At 44.3% G+C, this 17853-nt stretch overlaps 1 protein-coding gene across 1 annotated transcript in view; it reads left to right on the top strand.

The window, feature by feature from the left end:
• The first annotated feature begins 1353 nt into the window (after window positions 1-1353).
• COLEC10 (collectin subfamily member 10) overlaps window positions 1354-17853 on the top strand; it is a 29989-nt gene continuing 13489 nt past the window's right edge. The window contains exons 1-2 of the mRNA XM_083360190.1: window positions 1354-1585; window positions 16666-16737. Coding sequence (XP_083216316.1) covers window positions 1450-1585; window positions 16666-16737 — 208 coding nt within the window. The 5' untranslated portion in view covers window positions 1354-1449. The remainder of the gene's footprint in view (window positions 1586-16665; window positions 16738-17853) is intronic.

Raw genomic sequence — 17853 nt, forward strand, 5'->3', positions numbered from 1 at the left:
AATTTCCAGTGCTAAGAAAGACGATTGTTAAGTGAGCTGTGCCTGATTTTATGACATTTTTTTGCCACAATTGTTAAGTGACTCACTGCAATTGATAAGTGAATGCTGCCATCATTAAATGAATCTCTGCTTGTTGGAAGCCAACTGGGAAATTGTCACAAATGACAATCCTGTAACCCCAGGATGTTGATAAATAATAATGTTAATAAATAAATAATACCGAATGCCAAGTGGAAAATTTTTGATCACATGACTGTTAAGGTTGCTGCAACAGTTGTAAGTGCAAGGACCACTCATGAGTCACTTTTTTTCTGCAGTTGTAACTGTGAACTGAATGTTTGTAAGTCAAGGGCTACCTGTATCATTCCACAATCATTTCCTTGCTATAATCTTCTTTCCAATGCAAGCTGTCCATGGCAGAAGTCTTAGAGCAGGGGTCTCCAAACTTGGCAACTTTAAAACTTGTGGACTTCAACTTCCAGAATTCCTCAGCCAGGGCAGGTTTACTTGGAAGTTTACAAAGCAGGTTTACTTGGAAATAAGTTTCATTATCTTAGTCATTCATGTACAGGTAGTCCTTGACATATGACCACAATTGAGCCCAAAATTTCTGTTGTTAGGTGAGACATTTGTTAAGTGAGTTTTGCCCTATTTTGCAACCTTTCTTGCCACAGTTGTTAAGCAAATCACTGCAGATGATAAGTTAGCAACCCAGCCAGTGGTGGGATTCAAATCTGTGAACAACTGGTTCTCTGTGTGGATGCCGCTTCCGGAAGTCCATTCTGGGCCTGGGCAAGAAAGAATTAGCTACCGGTTCTGCCGAAGTGGTGCAAACCGGCTGAATCCCACCACTGTACCCAGCTCTTAAGTGAATCTGGCTTCCCCAGTGACAGTCACAAACACAGGTCAGTTACCAAGCGTTGGAATTTTGATCACATGATCATGGGGATGCTGCAAAGGTCGTAACTGTGAAAAACGGTCATAAGTTGTAACTTTGAATGGCCACTAAATGAACAGTTGTAAGTCGAGGACTACCTGTATTTAGCATTCAAGTTTTTTTTAGTATACTTGCTCAGCAAACACAGAGAAGGAATTGGTCCTCCTGACAGCAGGCAGAGACAAAACAGAGGCAGACTTAGGCATTCAAGATCACTCTTGCAGTCTGCAGCTCTTAAACATTTCACAGCCAACAGATAAAAGTTTAATAAACAACTGTCACTGCTGCATAAATCTGCTGGACAATGCTGGATCTCAACTCTCCACTTTTCCCTTTTCAAACCCACATCAGTGCTCACCCTAATAGGCCTCTTCAGTGCCTTTTTAAAGCTGCAATCAAAGGGAATGTTCAATTTATTTTGCTCTCCAGAGTTATATGGGAAATCTTATTTTAGCAATTATTGAGAGTGGATCAACAAAGGGCATTTCCTCTAGAGCTCAGCAGTGGAAGACATGCAGAGGCAACGATGGAAACATGAAACTTTCTTTGTGTTGTTTCTTGTCCTGGTTCAAATATTTGGCTTAGAAGATGGCAACCGACAGACAGCCGAGATCTGTTCCACGCACACCATTTTACCTGGACCGAAAGGTGAGGCACTAGAAAGATTTCTGAGGTAAAAACACAAATGCCTTTTCTATGACTCTACTCTCTCCTTCTCTTCCTCTCCTCTTGCAAGCTCTTATGCCACAAGAAATGGAAAATAAGGTTGGCAGCTTTTCAGCTGCTTCCTGTGGTGATAACGTTGCTGAGTCGCTTATCATGTAAGCTTTCAACCTTATTTTTAGTGCAAAACCATGAAAAGGGTTATTTGTGGAGCCGTCCAACACATCTACAGGCACAAAATGAACCAGCCTAAGCTGGTTACAGAAAAATTGGAATTTTCAACTGAGGAATTATGGTATGAATTAATGAACATTTCAAACGTTAGTCACATAATTATCTGCTATTAACCATTGCATTTAAGAACCCAAATATATTCATTGATCTGGCTGCAGTCATCACCTCATGGGCCTCTAGCATTTCCTAAGTGTAGTTTTTGGCAAAGAAAACAGATGTGCAAATGTTTTAATTTTAGGGAAGCACAGCTGTAAACCCCAGCATGTTACCTAGAATTTCTGATTATAAATTCACATTTAACAATTCTGGAAAAGATTATTGCTTTGATTTAAATGCTATATGGGTGGATTTTGGGAGGTCCTGTACTGTGAAACCTTTATGTTGCAAACAATATTGTCTGGTTACTATAGGAATAATAAGGCCTATGAATATATAGCCGAATTGGAAGAACCTTGGAGGTAGTGTCTGTCTGTCTGTCTGTCTGTCTGTCTGTCTGTCTGTCTGTCTGTCTGTCTGTCTGTCTATCTATCTATCTATCTATCTATCTATCTATCTATCTATCTATCTATCTATCTGCCACCCATCTTGCCACAGGGCACAAATACATGCTGCTCCTGTGTCTAAGACTGAAGTGGCCCAACTTTGCATCCATGATATGTGTAATGTATTGGGTTTTGTTTTACTAAAGAGTATCACGTGGGGTTAATTGATGGAAGGTTGTTTAAGCAGGGAAGCTGGCTAAGGGCTCCCAGCTCCTCAGACAACCCGTCTCCAGAACTGTCATTGGCTGCTTCTAGGGTGGCAATAGGTTGCTTTAAACCTATTGGCCGCCGCCTAGAGGCCAGGGTATAAATAGCTGCATTTGCAGCCCTGTTTCTCAGTTCAGTTCCTGCAACCAAATAAAGGATGATTCTTGCTGAACTCACTCGCCTCGTCTCATCAATCAAGCAATGAACCCAGTATATAACACTGGCGACAAGTATGGGATCCTGCTTCTCCAACAGAGCTGAGAATCACTAGGGGAGAGGCCAAACATGCCTGGTGGGAAAAGCAATTCCCCCCCTCCTACAGTCGGCCTAGCACAGCCACGCTAGAGACCACGTGCCCAGAAGACCAGTCCCTGGGTATACAGAGGAGCAGGATAAGAAGATGTCAAGCCCCAGCCGCGAAGACCAGCAGAAATGGCAAAGGTTGGAAAGCTGGAAGAATTTGATATAACTCACCCGGAAAGATGGTCTTCGTATCTATCCAGGGTCGAGAACTATCTACGTGCGAATCAAGTCGCCGAGGACGGCCTGAAGGCCGCTACACTTCTGTGTGTGTGCAGCCCAGCCATGTTCAACATTGCAGAGAACTTGTTCATGCCAACGCCATTGGAGTCCGTAACTTTCGCATACTTGAAGAAACAGCTCGGTGACCATTTTCAGCCCAAGCTGTCAGTAATTGCTTGGTGCCATGCATTCAAACAGAGGGTTCAGCAACAAGGTGAAACAGCATCTGAATTCATCGTGGCATTGAGGCAGGCCACACGCCTGTGCCAGTTCTCCAACGTAGAGGAGAGGCTCTGAGACCGGCTTGTCTGCGGTCTCCGAAATCAAGAGTTACAGCAAAAACTCTTTGCCAAAGAGACTCTGTCATTCCCAGACGCGCTAAAAGAGATCATGGCAGACGAAGCCGCCGGCGGGGCCGTTCAAGCCATGCGTTCCACCAAAACAGCACATCACAAGGAAGCCGTCCACCACGAGGACACCGAACACATGGAAGACCCCGAAGGCAACACGGAAGTTGACAAGCTACAAAGGCACAACAACCAACAGCGTCACAGCAACAAGCAACAAGGGGCAACTTACAAGTCAGATCCCTTCCTTAGGTGCCCAGGGTGTGGCAGCTGCCACCAACACATGGACTGTAGGTTCCGGACAGCCACATGCCAGGCCTGCAGAAAGACCGGCCACATCACGTCCATCTGCAGAGGTCGCCAGAGGGACCGGCAATTGAATCACCAGTTGGACATTCCGATTAGGAGAGGTACTGGGGCCCTGGGGCAGTATAGCGTAGGGTTTTGCTCCAGCCACAGAAGCATTTGCTGCACGGGAGCTCGCCACCCTATTAAGCCAAAGTTTAGACTTCAGGTGGAGCTGCAAGGGGTCCCTTGCAAGATGGAGCTGGACACGGGTTCAGCCGTATCCATTATATCACTTGAGACGTTTAACTTTGTCTGCAATCGCAGCAAGAGATGGTCCAAGCTGAGTGCATCTGATATTATACTGATTGAGTTCCAGAATGCCAGAGGCCACACTGGCCATCAAATTTAAGGGTTTTTCTGGGCACCTGGAGGTTGTCGTAGTAGGGCAGACATGTCAAACACAAGGCCCGGGGGCCAGATCCGGCCCACGAAGTGGTTTCATGTGGCCCGCGAAGCCATCCTGGAAACAGGGAGGGAACGGCCCCCACTGCCTTGGCCCTGGCCCAGAGACCCTCCTTCTGCCAGAGACCCTCAGATCTGTCCCACTCCTGCCCAGGCCCCCATAGACACCCTTGATGCGAGCGATGTAGAGCTGGCCACGCCCACCCAGTAGGCCATAAGCACTCTAGCCACGCCTACCCAGTAGGCCACGCCCACCCTGGCCATACCCACCCGGCCCCTTGAGGGCAACCGCAATGCTGATGTGGCCCTCAATGAAATTGAGTTTGACACCCCTGTAGTAGGGGGTCAGTGAACGACCCTGATCGGGCTCGATTGGTTTGATGCACTAGGCATCCAAGTAACCGGAATCAACCAGACGCAAGTCGCGAGTCTAGCGACAGTATGCGAGGAATTTGCAGATGTATTTGACTCAGGTCTGGGGATGTACATGGACCCACCAATAACATTTAAACTGGATCCTACTGTGGTGCCAGTCAAGATTAAACCTTGTAGAGTGCCATTTGCTCTTAAACACAAGACAGACACTGAGTTACTCATAGAACAGGGGGTACTTCAGCCCGTAGATGGGGGTGAATGGGAGACCCCAATCGTCACGCCACTAAAAGACAATGGGGAGGTCAGAATATGTGCCGATTACAAATGCACAATTAATCATGCACTCAAACAGCATGCGTACCTGGTACCAGTAGTAAGCCACATCCTGGCGTCCTTGGAAGGTGGTAAACTTTTTGCAAAATTAGATTTGGCTCAGGCCTGCCAACAGCTTCCTGTTGACGAGGCCACAGCCATGGCACAGACAATTGTAACCCACAGGGGAGCATTTAAAATAAAACGCCTGCAATATGGGGTCAGCGTAGCCCCTGGCATTTTTCAAGGCATTATGGAGCAAACGCTCAAGGGTCTTCTGGGGGTTTGCCCCTATTTCGATGATGGGCTTGTCGCTGGTGAGTCCACTGAGGTGCTGGCAAGGAGGCGTAGAGCCGTCCTCCAGAGGCTGCGCAAAGCAGGCCTTAAGCTTAAGAAGAATAAGTGTAGTATTGGAGTCCCTTCAACTGAGTTCTTGGGTTTCCATATCGATGCCGACGGCATCTACCCTGCTGAGTCAAAAGTGAAAGCCATTCAGATGGCACCCAGCCCCAAAATGAAGGGAGAGCTTCAGGCATTCCTAGGCCTCCTAAATTTTTACCATGCATTCCTTCCTAACAAGGCCACAGTGGCAGAGCCGTTACACTGGCTCTTGGACAAAAATACTGCATGGAAGTGGACTAGTGTTCATGAAAGAAGCTTTCAGGAATTGAAGGCTCTACTGTCTGTCAGTTCCACGATCACTCTTTAAGGAATCAATGCCGGTATGCCTTGCGTGTGACGCATCCCCATACGGGGTGGGGGCTGTCCTAAGTCACTTGGAGAGTGATGGGACTCAAGTCCGGATTGCTTTTTATTCCAGGACACTGTCCTCAGCAGAGCGTAATTATGCACAAATTGATAAGGAGGCATTGGCCATAGTAGCTGGAGTAAAAAAATTCCATAACTACTTGTATGGCAGGGACTTCATGGCCTTCACAGATCATAAACCGCTACTGGGGTTATTCACTACAGACAGACAGACACCCCATATCTTATCCCCTAGAATGTTAAGATGGTCCAATTTTTTATTGGCTTACAGCTTTAAGCTAATTCACAAACCTGACAAGTATATGGGCCATGCTGATGGCCTGAGCAGGCTTCCACTGCCTCACATTGAGCGAGATCTGGCCCCAGCGGCCCACGTTTTGTCCATTCAGGACTTGCCAGTTTCCCCTCCAGGCGGGGGACATAGCCACAGAAACGGCAGCAGACAAGACTCTAAGCAGAATGCTATCTTGGGTCCACACAGGGTAGCTAGAGAAAAGCCCGGGTCCTGAGTTCCAGAGCTACTTCACAAGGAGACACGAGCTCTCAGCTCATAAGGGTTGTATTCTATGGGGGAACAGGGTGATTGTTCCTACCTCATTAAGGGACAGGGTATTGCAATCGCTTCATGAAGGTCATCTGGGTATTGTTCACATGAAAGCTTTGGCACGAAGCTATTTATGGTGGCCAGGATTAGATTAAGCCATTGAAGCTCAAGTGCACGGTGTTACACTTGTCAGCAGTCTAGGTCTGAAATGCCGCACGCTCCTGTGCCTAGATGGGAGGAGACACACACACCCTGGTCGAGGATTCATATAGACTTCGCTGGGCCCTTGCAGGGACAGTTATTTCTTATAGTGGTCGACAGCCACACTAAATGGCTGGAAGTTATACCAATCACAAATATGACTACTGCTAGGACCATCCAGGTGCTTAGGAAACTCTTTGCAATGCACGGGCTACCGGATGTCATAGTGTCCGATAATGGGGCCCAATTTACTGTGGCAGAATTTCAGGCTTTCCTGAGGGCAAACCTCATTAGGCATGTGACATCGGCTCCATTTCATGCATCTAGTAATGGGCAAGCCGAATGAATGGTGCACACCATGAAAGAATCACTGAGGCACATAGTGACTGGGGACTGGCACCACAGACTGGCCAACTTTTTGCTCTGCCAACATTCCACGCCATGCACAGCAATGGGCAAAAGCCCAGCAGAGCTGCACTGGGGGAGGCGACTAATCACAAAACTGGACAGTTTGCACCCAGACCGGATGGCAGCAGAGGCCTCTCACCCAAGACCCCAAGGGGTTGCAAGTGGGTGATGGGATGTGGGCCCAGAACTATGGGCATGGGAACTTGTGGGTGCCAGGAAAAATCACCAAAACGATGGGCCCTCTCTCATACAAAGTGGGCCTAGAGGGCGGGCGAGTCATTCGTCACCATATCGATCAGCTTAGGAAGCATTTTCCAGAACGGCCACAAAGCAAGGACTTCATCCCAGGTCCCATCCATGGACCTCAAACCGGCAGCCAGGCCGATCAATCCATATGCTCTGGAGTCCCAAGCAGTCAGAGCAACAGGGAGGTGGTCATAGAGGGGCAAAGCCCAGGTGTGCAACATGGGGCCCCTGATGGAGAAAGTCAACCTGAACACTACAGCTGCTGTGCTAACTCTGCGGAAGGATTAGACTCTGGGGTGGGCCGACCTGGAATGGCCGGCCAGAGAATTCCGAGTCAGCCAGACTCGCTTGAACTTAGGGACCCTGATCTACCCAGCCCGGCGGGCAAGCTGGTAGACTAGGGAGTGCCCAGCTCTCCCAGGCATTCCACAAGGGTTCGCAGGCCTCCTGCGTATTTACAATATTTTGTTCCAAAATAACTGAGCTATAATGTTGTATGTGTCATCGAATTGCTGCTAGCCAGGAGAGCCTCTGTATTAGCAATGGAAAAGGTGTACTTTTGCATACTTCTCTTTGTATCTTTGTAAAACTTGTAATTGCTGTAATGATTCCTTTTGTTATAATGTTATGATTCTAGGGGGGAGGGTGTAATGTATTGGGTTTTGTCTTACTAAAGAGTATCACGTGGGGTTAATTGCTGGAAGGTTGTTTAAGCAGGGAAGCTGGCTAACGGCTCCCAGCTCCTCAAACAACCCGTCTCCAGAACTGTCATTGGCTGCTTCTAGGGCGGCAATAGGTTGCTTTAAATCTATTGGCTGCCGCCTAGAGGCCAGGGTATAAATAGCTGCATTCGCAGCCCTGTTTCTCAGTTCAGTTCCTGCAACCAAATAAAGGATGATTCTTGCTGAACTCACTCACCTCATCTCGTCAATCAAGCAACAAACCCAGTATATAACAATATGTATAATATTATGACCGCAATTTATGACAGTTTTCCTGGAAACTTGCATTTACTGCTGATATACCACAAAAAACAACCTATAGCAAACAACAGGTTCGCTTAATAACACAGCATTTGCTTATCAGCTTCAGCTTCATTTTATGAACTTCACATTTGCTTAACAACCACCACAAAAAATGTTTTAAAATTGGGATTGGTCACATACGTGGTGACCTGCTTTATGGTTGTCACAATATATGACCGTAATTGCAAGGCTCAGTTTATGGTTGTAACTTCAGGACTACCTGTACTATCTCTCTGATCAATGGGCGATCTCAGTGGCAATATTAGATACACTCCTGTTGTTACAATCTGATAGTAATTGATGGAATTTGTACTCATTCCAAGCAGAGCAAACTCAGATAATTATAAACTGCCTGAAGTGGGGATTTGTCTCCAAGCTCTTCTGCAAAACATCAAGCTAGCTAAATAAACAGATTAAAACTCCAGCATTGGCATTTAAACAGAGCACGTAATTCATCAATTCTAATAAGAGTGTATTTAACTACAAACTTTATTTGTAAAAGTTGACAACTAAAATCCGGTAGGATGCATGATCTGATTATCTCCACAATCCATGCTGTCTTATAACAAAATAAAAGTAAAATCTCTCTCTCAAGTAAAATTTGGGAGCCCTAGTAACTACAGGATCATATCTCTGTGGTTACTGATTAATAAAAACAGTACAGTTATAAGGGCTCAAATGGAGGGTTTGAGGCTGCCCCCTGGTGGCTCTGAATAAGAACTTCTAAGACTGATGAAAATAAATTGAAGGCGCATACGTGACACCATCCCTTCTCCACTCTAAATTCAACCAGCTCAGCATTGTTCAGGTTATCACAATGTTACTGCTTTTAAGAGGTATTTCAAGTACATGTGATATTAAAATCTAATCTGCATTGCACAGAACTAAAGTATTCCATTCCAATATAAAATAGGCAGTGATCCTTGTTTTTCTTCTGAAGATTTTTAAAAACAAAATCAAAAACAGTCCCTCATAATAGAACAAAAAGGACACATGGAAGCTTTTTCCTTCCACGTTTCTTTTGCAAGGTGAACATAATGGAAGCTTAGGCTAGCCCAGATGCCTGCCCTCTAGTGGCATGTCTGATCTTATGCATTCCAGTAACTTGCTCGTTGGTCACCCTTCTCCAGCACCACAGCTCAAACAAGTCGATTTTCTTGCTGCCTTGCTTTTTCAAGGTCCAATTTTCACAGCCAAGAGAGCTATGGGGAACACATTTGGTTGCCGGCTATCAAATCCAGCTCAGCTCCTGTTGACACATCAGCAAATCCTGGTCACCTGGACTTTCCAGGACTTTCCTTTGATCAGAGTTGGCTCTTTATGTCTTGAATAGGATCTTAACAATTTTCCCATTCATTTGATGGGAAGCAACATCTTTTCCCACAAAACCATGTGCCACACTCCTTTTCTCCATGACTAGAATGCTCAGAGAGACCTTGCCTTTGCTCTACAACAGCCCAACACAGCTACCTCTGAGTTATGTGATTGCAACAAATATTTATTTTTATTTATTTATTTTATTGGATTTATATACTGCCCTTCTCCTGAAGGACTCGGGGCGGTGTACAGGGCAGTTAAAACACAATATACAAAGTTAAAAATAAATTAAATTAAATTAGCCCCAACAAGTAAATCACATTCTAAAAATTTAAAATTCCAATCTCTCAATCCAGGCCTGCAAGCTCAAATAACCAAGTTTTCAGGTCGCGGTGAAAGGAGCGGGAGCCGTCCGGAGCTCAACAGGGAGCTGGTTCCAGAGGGCAGGCGTGCCCACAGAGAATGCTCTCTCCCTGGGGGCCGCCAGTCGGCATTCCCTGGCCGATGGCACCCTGAGGAGGCCCTCTCTGTGGGAGCGCACAGGACGATGGGAAGTTAATGCCGGCAGAAGGTGCTCCCGTAAATAATCCAGACCCATGCCATTTAGGGCTTTATAAGTCATCACCAGCACCTTGAATCTCACCCGGAGGGCAACTGGAAGCCAATGCAGCTCGCGGAGCAGAGGTGTTATATGGGAGTATCGAGAGACCCCCATCACAACTCGCGCGGCCGCATTCTGCACCAGTTGGAGCCTCCAAGTGGTCCTCAAGGGCAGCCCCATGTAGAGAGCATTGCAGTAGTCAATCCGAGAGGTCAAGAGCGCATGAGTGACTGTACGTAGGGCATCTCGGTCCAAATAGGGCCGTAACTGGCGCACCAAGCAAACCTGGGCAAAAGCCACCCTGGTCACAGCTCCTATATGATCTTCTAAACTGAGCTGTGAATCAAGGAGGACACCCAAGTTGCGAACCCTATCTATGGGGGATAACACCTCACCCCCCATAGTTAAGGATGGAATAGACTGGGTAACCCGAGATGCCGGTATGTACAGCCACTCGGTCTTGTTGGGATTAAGACGAAGCCTGTTCTTCCCCATCCAGACCCTCACCGCCTCCAGGCACCGGGACATCATGGCGAGGGCATCACTGGGTTGATTTGGGGTGGAAATAAAAAGTTGGGTATCATCAGCATACTGATGATACCCCACCCCAAAACCATGAATGATTCAGACTGTAATTTTCCATGTCCTTGCTGAACTGCCCAAGGATATAGTAAGGACATCCAGTTGGGAAGATCTACTGATGTAATTGCACGATTGGGCCTCCACATCAAAAATGAAGTGAATATTTTGGTGTGTTGGGGTGGGGGGGGGAAGGATGAGGAATAGCAACGTGCAATGAAATTTAATAGAAACTTCAAAGAGATTTGAATTGAGTCTCGAGTGAAGTAAGTGAAGGCATTTTGGAAGGGATGAAATGGCAGTACACCACACCAGTGTGGTGTGTTTGGAGGGTCCCTTTTCATTATTCTGACAAATGTCAATTATAAACTCCTTGACATCAGTCGGCACCTCCAAGGCCTGTTTCTTGTGGTCACTGCTGCTTTTGCTGCCCATCTAATAATCATAGTCGCAGAAATTCCCTTCTGAAAAATGATACTGCCACATTCCAAATCCCTTGCTAGAAATGGAAGGACTTCAACACCACATCCTCAAACCTGGCAGAATTGCTTTCCTGTTGTCTTCCCAATCTCTCCCTTATTGGCCAGGCTATCTCATGGCCATGCTTTAAAGAAATTAGAAATCCTCAAAGCCAGAGCTCTAATGCTACACAACTTTAATTCTGCAGACAGAGGAGCAAATTAGGTAACTTGCATTCTTCATATTTCTATAAATTTATATTGGGCAAAATGGGCTGCATTATTTTCTAGCACCAAAAAGCAACAAGGCGTTGTGTGGGGTTCTGTCCCAGACTAGTAGACTATACTAATCAAGAACTTCTTTAATTGTTAAGATCTCCTTGCCCATACACTTTCAAGCATGTCTTCCATGAGGGCTAGAAACTGAAAGAAAATTAAAAGCTTTTTGGAAACTCAATTTTCTGTCAGTCCATGTCTGTGGCCTATGTCAGCACTCAGCAGCCTAGGCAATTGTCCAGGCCAAGGGATGATGTTTGTCCTGAGGCATGCTTTGCAAAAACAAACAAAACCCAGTTTACTGCCCTGAGCAACATAGCTGCCATTTAAACTTTCAACAGTGACCCAGAGTAATGTTCTTTCAGGCCATTGAGGTTAGACTCCAGCTGTCCAACACTCCCAATGGTTGGCTCTTGACAAACCTGGAGAGAGAGACCTGCTGTTATTCTGTTTCCCTGCCAGAACCAATTCACATAACATCCTGAGCACATTAGGCAGTGGGGCCAGCTTTTTTGTTATACTCAAAGATGTCCTGCCTCTAATTATCCTGCAGACAATTAAGCAACAAAGCTCTTCACAGCATGAAATACAGGAGAAAGTTAAATCTGTGAGGGATATAGCAGATGAGAGCACAACCACTGCCATTAAAACAAGAGGAAAAAGTAAGTTTGCAGGAAGTAAATGATACTAAAGCTTTGCATTACAAGTAGCCCTCAATTTACAACCAGTCACTTAGCAAACATTCAAAGTTATGACAAGGCCTCCCCGGGGGTACTTACAAACCCTGTTCTGAAGTTCAGACAGGTGCCTCATGCCCCACCCCCACACACACACAACTGCATGTCAGGCACTCATCAACCAGGCTACATTTACAGCCATTTGCAGCGCCCCATGGTCACGTGACCACATTTTACAAAATGGTTTTGCCGAAAACCAGCATTTGTAGGTAGTCCTCGACTTTCAACCATTTGTTCAGTGACTGTTCGAAATTACAACAGCATTGAAAAAAGTGACCTATGACCATTTTCACACTTACGACCATTGTAGCCTCCCCATGGTCACATGATTGAAATTTGGATGCTTGACATCTGGCATGTACTTATGATGGTTGCAATGTCCACTGGGTCAGGCCATAACCTTTCACGGCTTTTTGACAAACAAAGTCGTTGAATGAAGTGGATTCACTTAATGAATGAATGAAGCTAACTTAATGAAGTGGATTCACTTCAGGCAGGACAAAAACAACGGATGGAAACTAATCAATGAGAGAAGCAACCTGGAATTAAGGAGAAACTTCCTAACAGTGAGAATAATTAACCAGTGGAACATCTTGCCTCCAGAAGTTGTGAATGATCCAACACTGTGAGAGACTGGACAGCCATTTGTCTAAAATTTTTAATTTTTAATTCCCTGTAAACCGCCCTGAGTCCTCAGGGAAAGGGCGGTATACAAATGTAATAAAATAAATAAATAAATAAATAAAAATAAAATGGTATAGGGCAGGGGTAGGCAACCTCGGCTCTTTTATGACTCGTGGACTTCAACTCCCAGAATTCCTGAGCCAGCCGTGCTGGCTCAGGAATTCTGGGAGTTGAAGTCCACGAGTCATTAAAAGAGCCGAGGTTGCCTACCCCTGGTATAGGGTCTCCTGCTTGAGAATGTGGTTGGACTAGAAGACCTCCAAGGTCCCTTCCATCTCTATTCTGATTGAACTGCACTGATTCACTTAACAACTGTGGCAAGCAATATCACAAAAGCTGGATAAAACTCACTTAACAATTGTCTTGATTAGCAAGAGAAATTTGGGGCTCGGTTGTGATTGTAAGTCAAGGACTACCTAAGGTCCATTTGTGAATTAAACCAGGTGCTATATTCAAATGATACGCTCAGCTTGATTAGTATATGGGTCAAAAGATATGGTACAGTCGTGGTGACATTGAGGTGTGTTGCCTGATGATGCACAGGCACCTTAGTTTGGGTGCAATGCCATATTTTTGATTAAGAACCCAAATGTTTAACAGTACATTTTAGACTTTGTGCTGCAACAGTAAAATGGATCTGAACATTGATGTATCGAAGGCCAAAGGAGCTGTGTTTTACAGGAAAGATGAAATGGATGAATGAATACTATACAAAAATGGCAAAAATTAAAATGGATGAATTTGTGTACTATAATAGAATGTTTCGATGGGAAACAGAAGGAGAAATCCTAAGATGTGCAAATGCTAGTAAAAGGCAATGGGTAATGTGTGGCCCTTTGAGAGGCATGAGACAGACATATACAGTAGGTACAAAACACGTGCAATAAAATGATTGTGAATAAGATCAGGCTTCTGCCTATTTTTTTTTTAAAGGAAGCGAGAACTGGAATTAGGAATGAATTACTTCTAAATTTGGTCAAACAACCCAAGATAGGGTTAAGAATGAATGAGTGCTGAAGTAATGTGGACAACATACAAAGGGGACACCTAGGTGGGTTGCTTACACAAAGACAATGAATGAAGACTGAACCACAATCTATATTAAAGGAGTATGAATAGATTCAACAGAAAGGGGGGAAGAGGGAAAGTTGAGAGATGAGAAATGCCACAAAGAAGAGGGGGGGTCAACCAAATCTCCGAAGCACCTGAAGCTAGAACAAGAAGCAATGGATGGATACTAATCAACGAGAGAAACAACCTAGAACTAAGGAGAAAATTCCTGACAGAACAATTAATCAGTGGAGCAACTTGCCTCCAGAAGTTGTGAATGCTCCAACACTGGATGTTTTTAAGAAGAGATTGGACAACCCTTTGTCTGAAATTGGTATAGGGTTTCTTGCCTGAGCATGGGGTTGGACTAGAAGACCTCCAAGGTCCCTTCCAACTCTGTTATTCTGAAATTTAAAGGCAAATGGCCTTATATTAAATCAGTGTATAGATATATAATAAATCAAGGATGGTTTGCAAAGACAAAAGATCTGGAGAGGTATAATGGCTGCCATTCAATCTGGATTTTTGGCTTGCTCTTTCTTACTCCTTTTCTGCATTTTGCATAATATATTTTTTTAATCCCATTTATATCCCGCCCTTCTCCGAAGACTCAGGGCGGCTTACAATCTAAAGCACAAATCAATGTGCTTAGCAATAGCAATAGCAATAGCAATAATATTGCCTTCTTTAACAGAGGATAGCATGATGGTTAGGTATATGTTACGAGAAAGAAGAATCTATCAACTCCAAAAATTATTCCAAGTGATTTACAATTCAAAATCAGTTCAAGGTGGAGTTGTCAACCCTACCTTCAGTGTTAGGTGTAACTGACATCAGATTACACGTTACCTTTAAGGAGAAAGAATATCATTACACCAAGAACAAAACCAATGGCCATTTAGCTGTAGATCGGTTGAACTCAGTAGAGTATAAAATCGGAATTTACTTGTACTTTTGACTATTGTAAAAAGGATAATAGTGGTGGTATCCATGTACTTTCCCACACCATAATTTGCCAAGCCAGTTAAAAAAAATAACCGTTTTTTTTTAATTTTGTAAACATTACAACATAGAACACCACAAGAGGGCAGCAAGGTGCAAATCTTGATACATTTTCTCCTGATGCATTTTATTTAACAGCTGAATATTTAAGGAAATGGACTTTCATCCAAAGCTTAGTTCAAAGGGGGTTGATCCCAGAGCAGAAAGGCTAGGGTGTGGTTTAATGGTACCCTAGTTTTCCAAAGAAGCTATAATCACTCAGATTATATATCCTGTTGAGCCATAAACTGGGTTTATGTACCAAAATGTTCTGTATGGACGACATTGTGGTGGCACAAAAATCCTTCTAGATCAGCCCTCCAATATATGCATCTCACTTACCAACCTACCTACCTCATTTTAGAAGACCATCACAGGCATCATCTTCCCTACTTCATTATTATCCCAGAGAAGATCTCAGCAACAAGAATTATAACAAGATAGGCAAATGTCATGTTCAGTACGAGACTTTAAATATATGGCCATCAACTTAGCTCTTTAAAACCTGATGTTTCTTTCAATCATTGCAAGTCATTGACTTTGTGGAAGAGAGGGAATGCAAGTCAACAAAAACAGCCTCAGTTAAATAGCTAAAAGTCAAATCTGTGGGGGAAGGATGTATAACTTACATGTACACAAATACCAATCATTTTTGTTCCCATGGATACCAGCACGTCTGGACACACTCCCTGTTCCTCTTGATTTTAATGATAAATTCTTCAGTGTGTTTGCTTTCAAAGACAGCTGGCCTGCCGCTAAGGCAGCATTTCCAATCTTGAATGAGTTTCAGATATGTGAACCTCAACTCCCAGAATTCTTAGCAAAGGCCATGCCAGCTGGAGAATTCTGGGAGGTGGAGTCTACAAATTTGGAAGTTACCAGCCGTGGAAAACTACCACTCTAGTATAATCGATGTTTGTATTTACAGAAATGTATTTGGGCTACGCGATGGCTCAGTGGGTTAGGACGCTGAGCTTGTCGAAGGTCAGCAGTTTGGCGGGTCGAATCCCGAGTGCCGTGTAACAGAGTGAGCGCCTGTTACTCGTCCCAGCTTCTGCCAGCCTAGCAGTTTGAAAGCACGTAAAAATGCAAGTAGAAAAATAGGGACCACTATGGTGGGAAGGTAACAGCGTTCCGTGCGCCTTTGGCGTCTAGTCATGCCGCCACATGACCACGGAGACGTCCTCGGACAAGCGCTGGCTCTTCAGCTTTGAAACGGAGATGAGCACTGGCCCCTAGAGTCAGAAATGACTAGCACGCGTGTGTGGGGGAACCCTTACCTTTACCTTTATTTGGGCTACAGAAAGATTGAGTTTGGCATTGAGTGAGGAAATGAAACAGCATTATCTATTGTCTCTTCTGGCAAATTGAGGTTTTGACCACTTCTCCCAGCTTTCTGAAAGAATGCCAAGGACAGACTCCCAACATTTCACATCGATTTAGTATCCTAAATATGAGAGTGTTGGTGAAGATATGGGTGCTTCACTATGTATCTCAAAGTAATGTTTTTTCAAGTACCGTACATTTTCTCTTCTTGTATACAAATTCCCAAGGAAGTATCAGGTTCACTGGCCAGCTTTAAGAAAAGATTGGGCATCCATGTGTCTGAAATGGTATAGGGTTTCCTCCTTCAGCAGTGGGTTGGACTAGAAGACCTCCAAGGTCCCTTCCAATTCTGTTATTCTGCAATTTAGGTATTATGAAGGACGAAGCATATCCCAAAAAAATAGGAGTTGAGCCAACAAATGTCATATCTTCAAAAAATAAAATCAGATCAGCATTTCCTAAACTTTTTTTTGTTACTGATGACATATCTCCTTCCTTTATGTTTCTATTTGAAGGAGAGGAAGGCGAAAACGGAGACCAAGGAGAAATGGGAAAAACTGGGAAACTTGGCCCCACAGGATCCAAAGGTAAAACAACTTATAGTGTTCTCTTTACAGTTAAAAACATAGGAATGGTACCTTACTACTTCAGAGTTACACACTGGCTACAGGCATAACCTGGTCTGAATGAACCCAAATAGGGTGGGTTGGGACTGGGCAGTAAGCCCTAAAAAAAATCAGGTTTATCCAAGTTTATTATGTAACTGCAATGCAGCCACTAAGCTTTCAGCTAATCTGGTTAAGTGTGTAGTATAAACACAGCTATTCCATAAATTATTTTTACACTCTGACAAGCTTCTCTTGTTTCTTAATCACAGGAGGAAAGGAACTATTCAAAAGGAAGCTTATAAAGAAAATTATTCAGAGTGTTACTTTTTTTTTAAATTGTGTGACCTTGAGTCAGTGTTGGCGACGGCTTGGACTAGTCCCTACAGTTCTAACAATATTTCAGAAATGGGTTGGTTGACTGATTGATATAGCCATCTATCTCACAAATATGACTCTAGTGGTTTCTAATAAAATATATAAAAACAAATAAAACACATAATATAAAATAAAACCCCATAGCAGCCGAGCATCATAAAATAACCATCAACAAAACCAAGAGATAGAATCTTAGCACTTTTCTAAGGCTTCAGGCCTGGGCAAAAACCAAGTTTTCAGGGCCTTGTGAAAGGCCAGCAAGATCAGGGCTAACCTAATCTCAGGGAGAATTATGTTCCACAAGGTAGTTACCATAGTTGAAAAGGCCCTCCTCTTGGGTCCCACCAGCTGACCTTCCTTAGTTGATGGCATCCACAGCATGGTCCTCTTGCCAGACCAAATGGGATGGAATGTAGCAGAAGCTGGGGTGGAGTCAAAAGTGGGATCAGCCTAGAATCCCTACGTAGTCACAAGCAGATTAAGTGCGACATACTTTGAATTCCATTGACCCTAATCAAAGTCTAAGCAGGTGCTCAATGTTAGTGGAAAGATTCTATGCATAAGATGTTTAGCAATAAATCAGTTTAATTAGACCTTCACATGTGGATCTGGTCTTTTGCACCTGACCAGAATAGAAGCAATTGGGGAGAGATGTTCCTGTAATTAGGTCAGTCAGAAGCCATGCCTTGAGGCCTCTGAGACTGGCTGTGCAGATGGCAT

The sequence above is a fragment of the Vipera ursinii genome (assembly GCF_947247035.1).
Source record: "Vipera ursinii genome assembly, chromosome: 3".
Lineage (NCBI taxonomy): Eukaryota > Metazoa > Chordata > Lepidosauria > Squamata > Viperidae > Vipera > Vipera ursinii.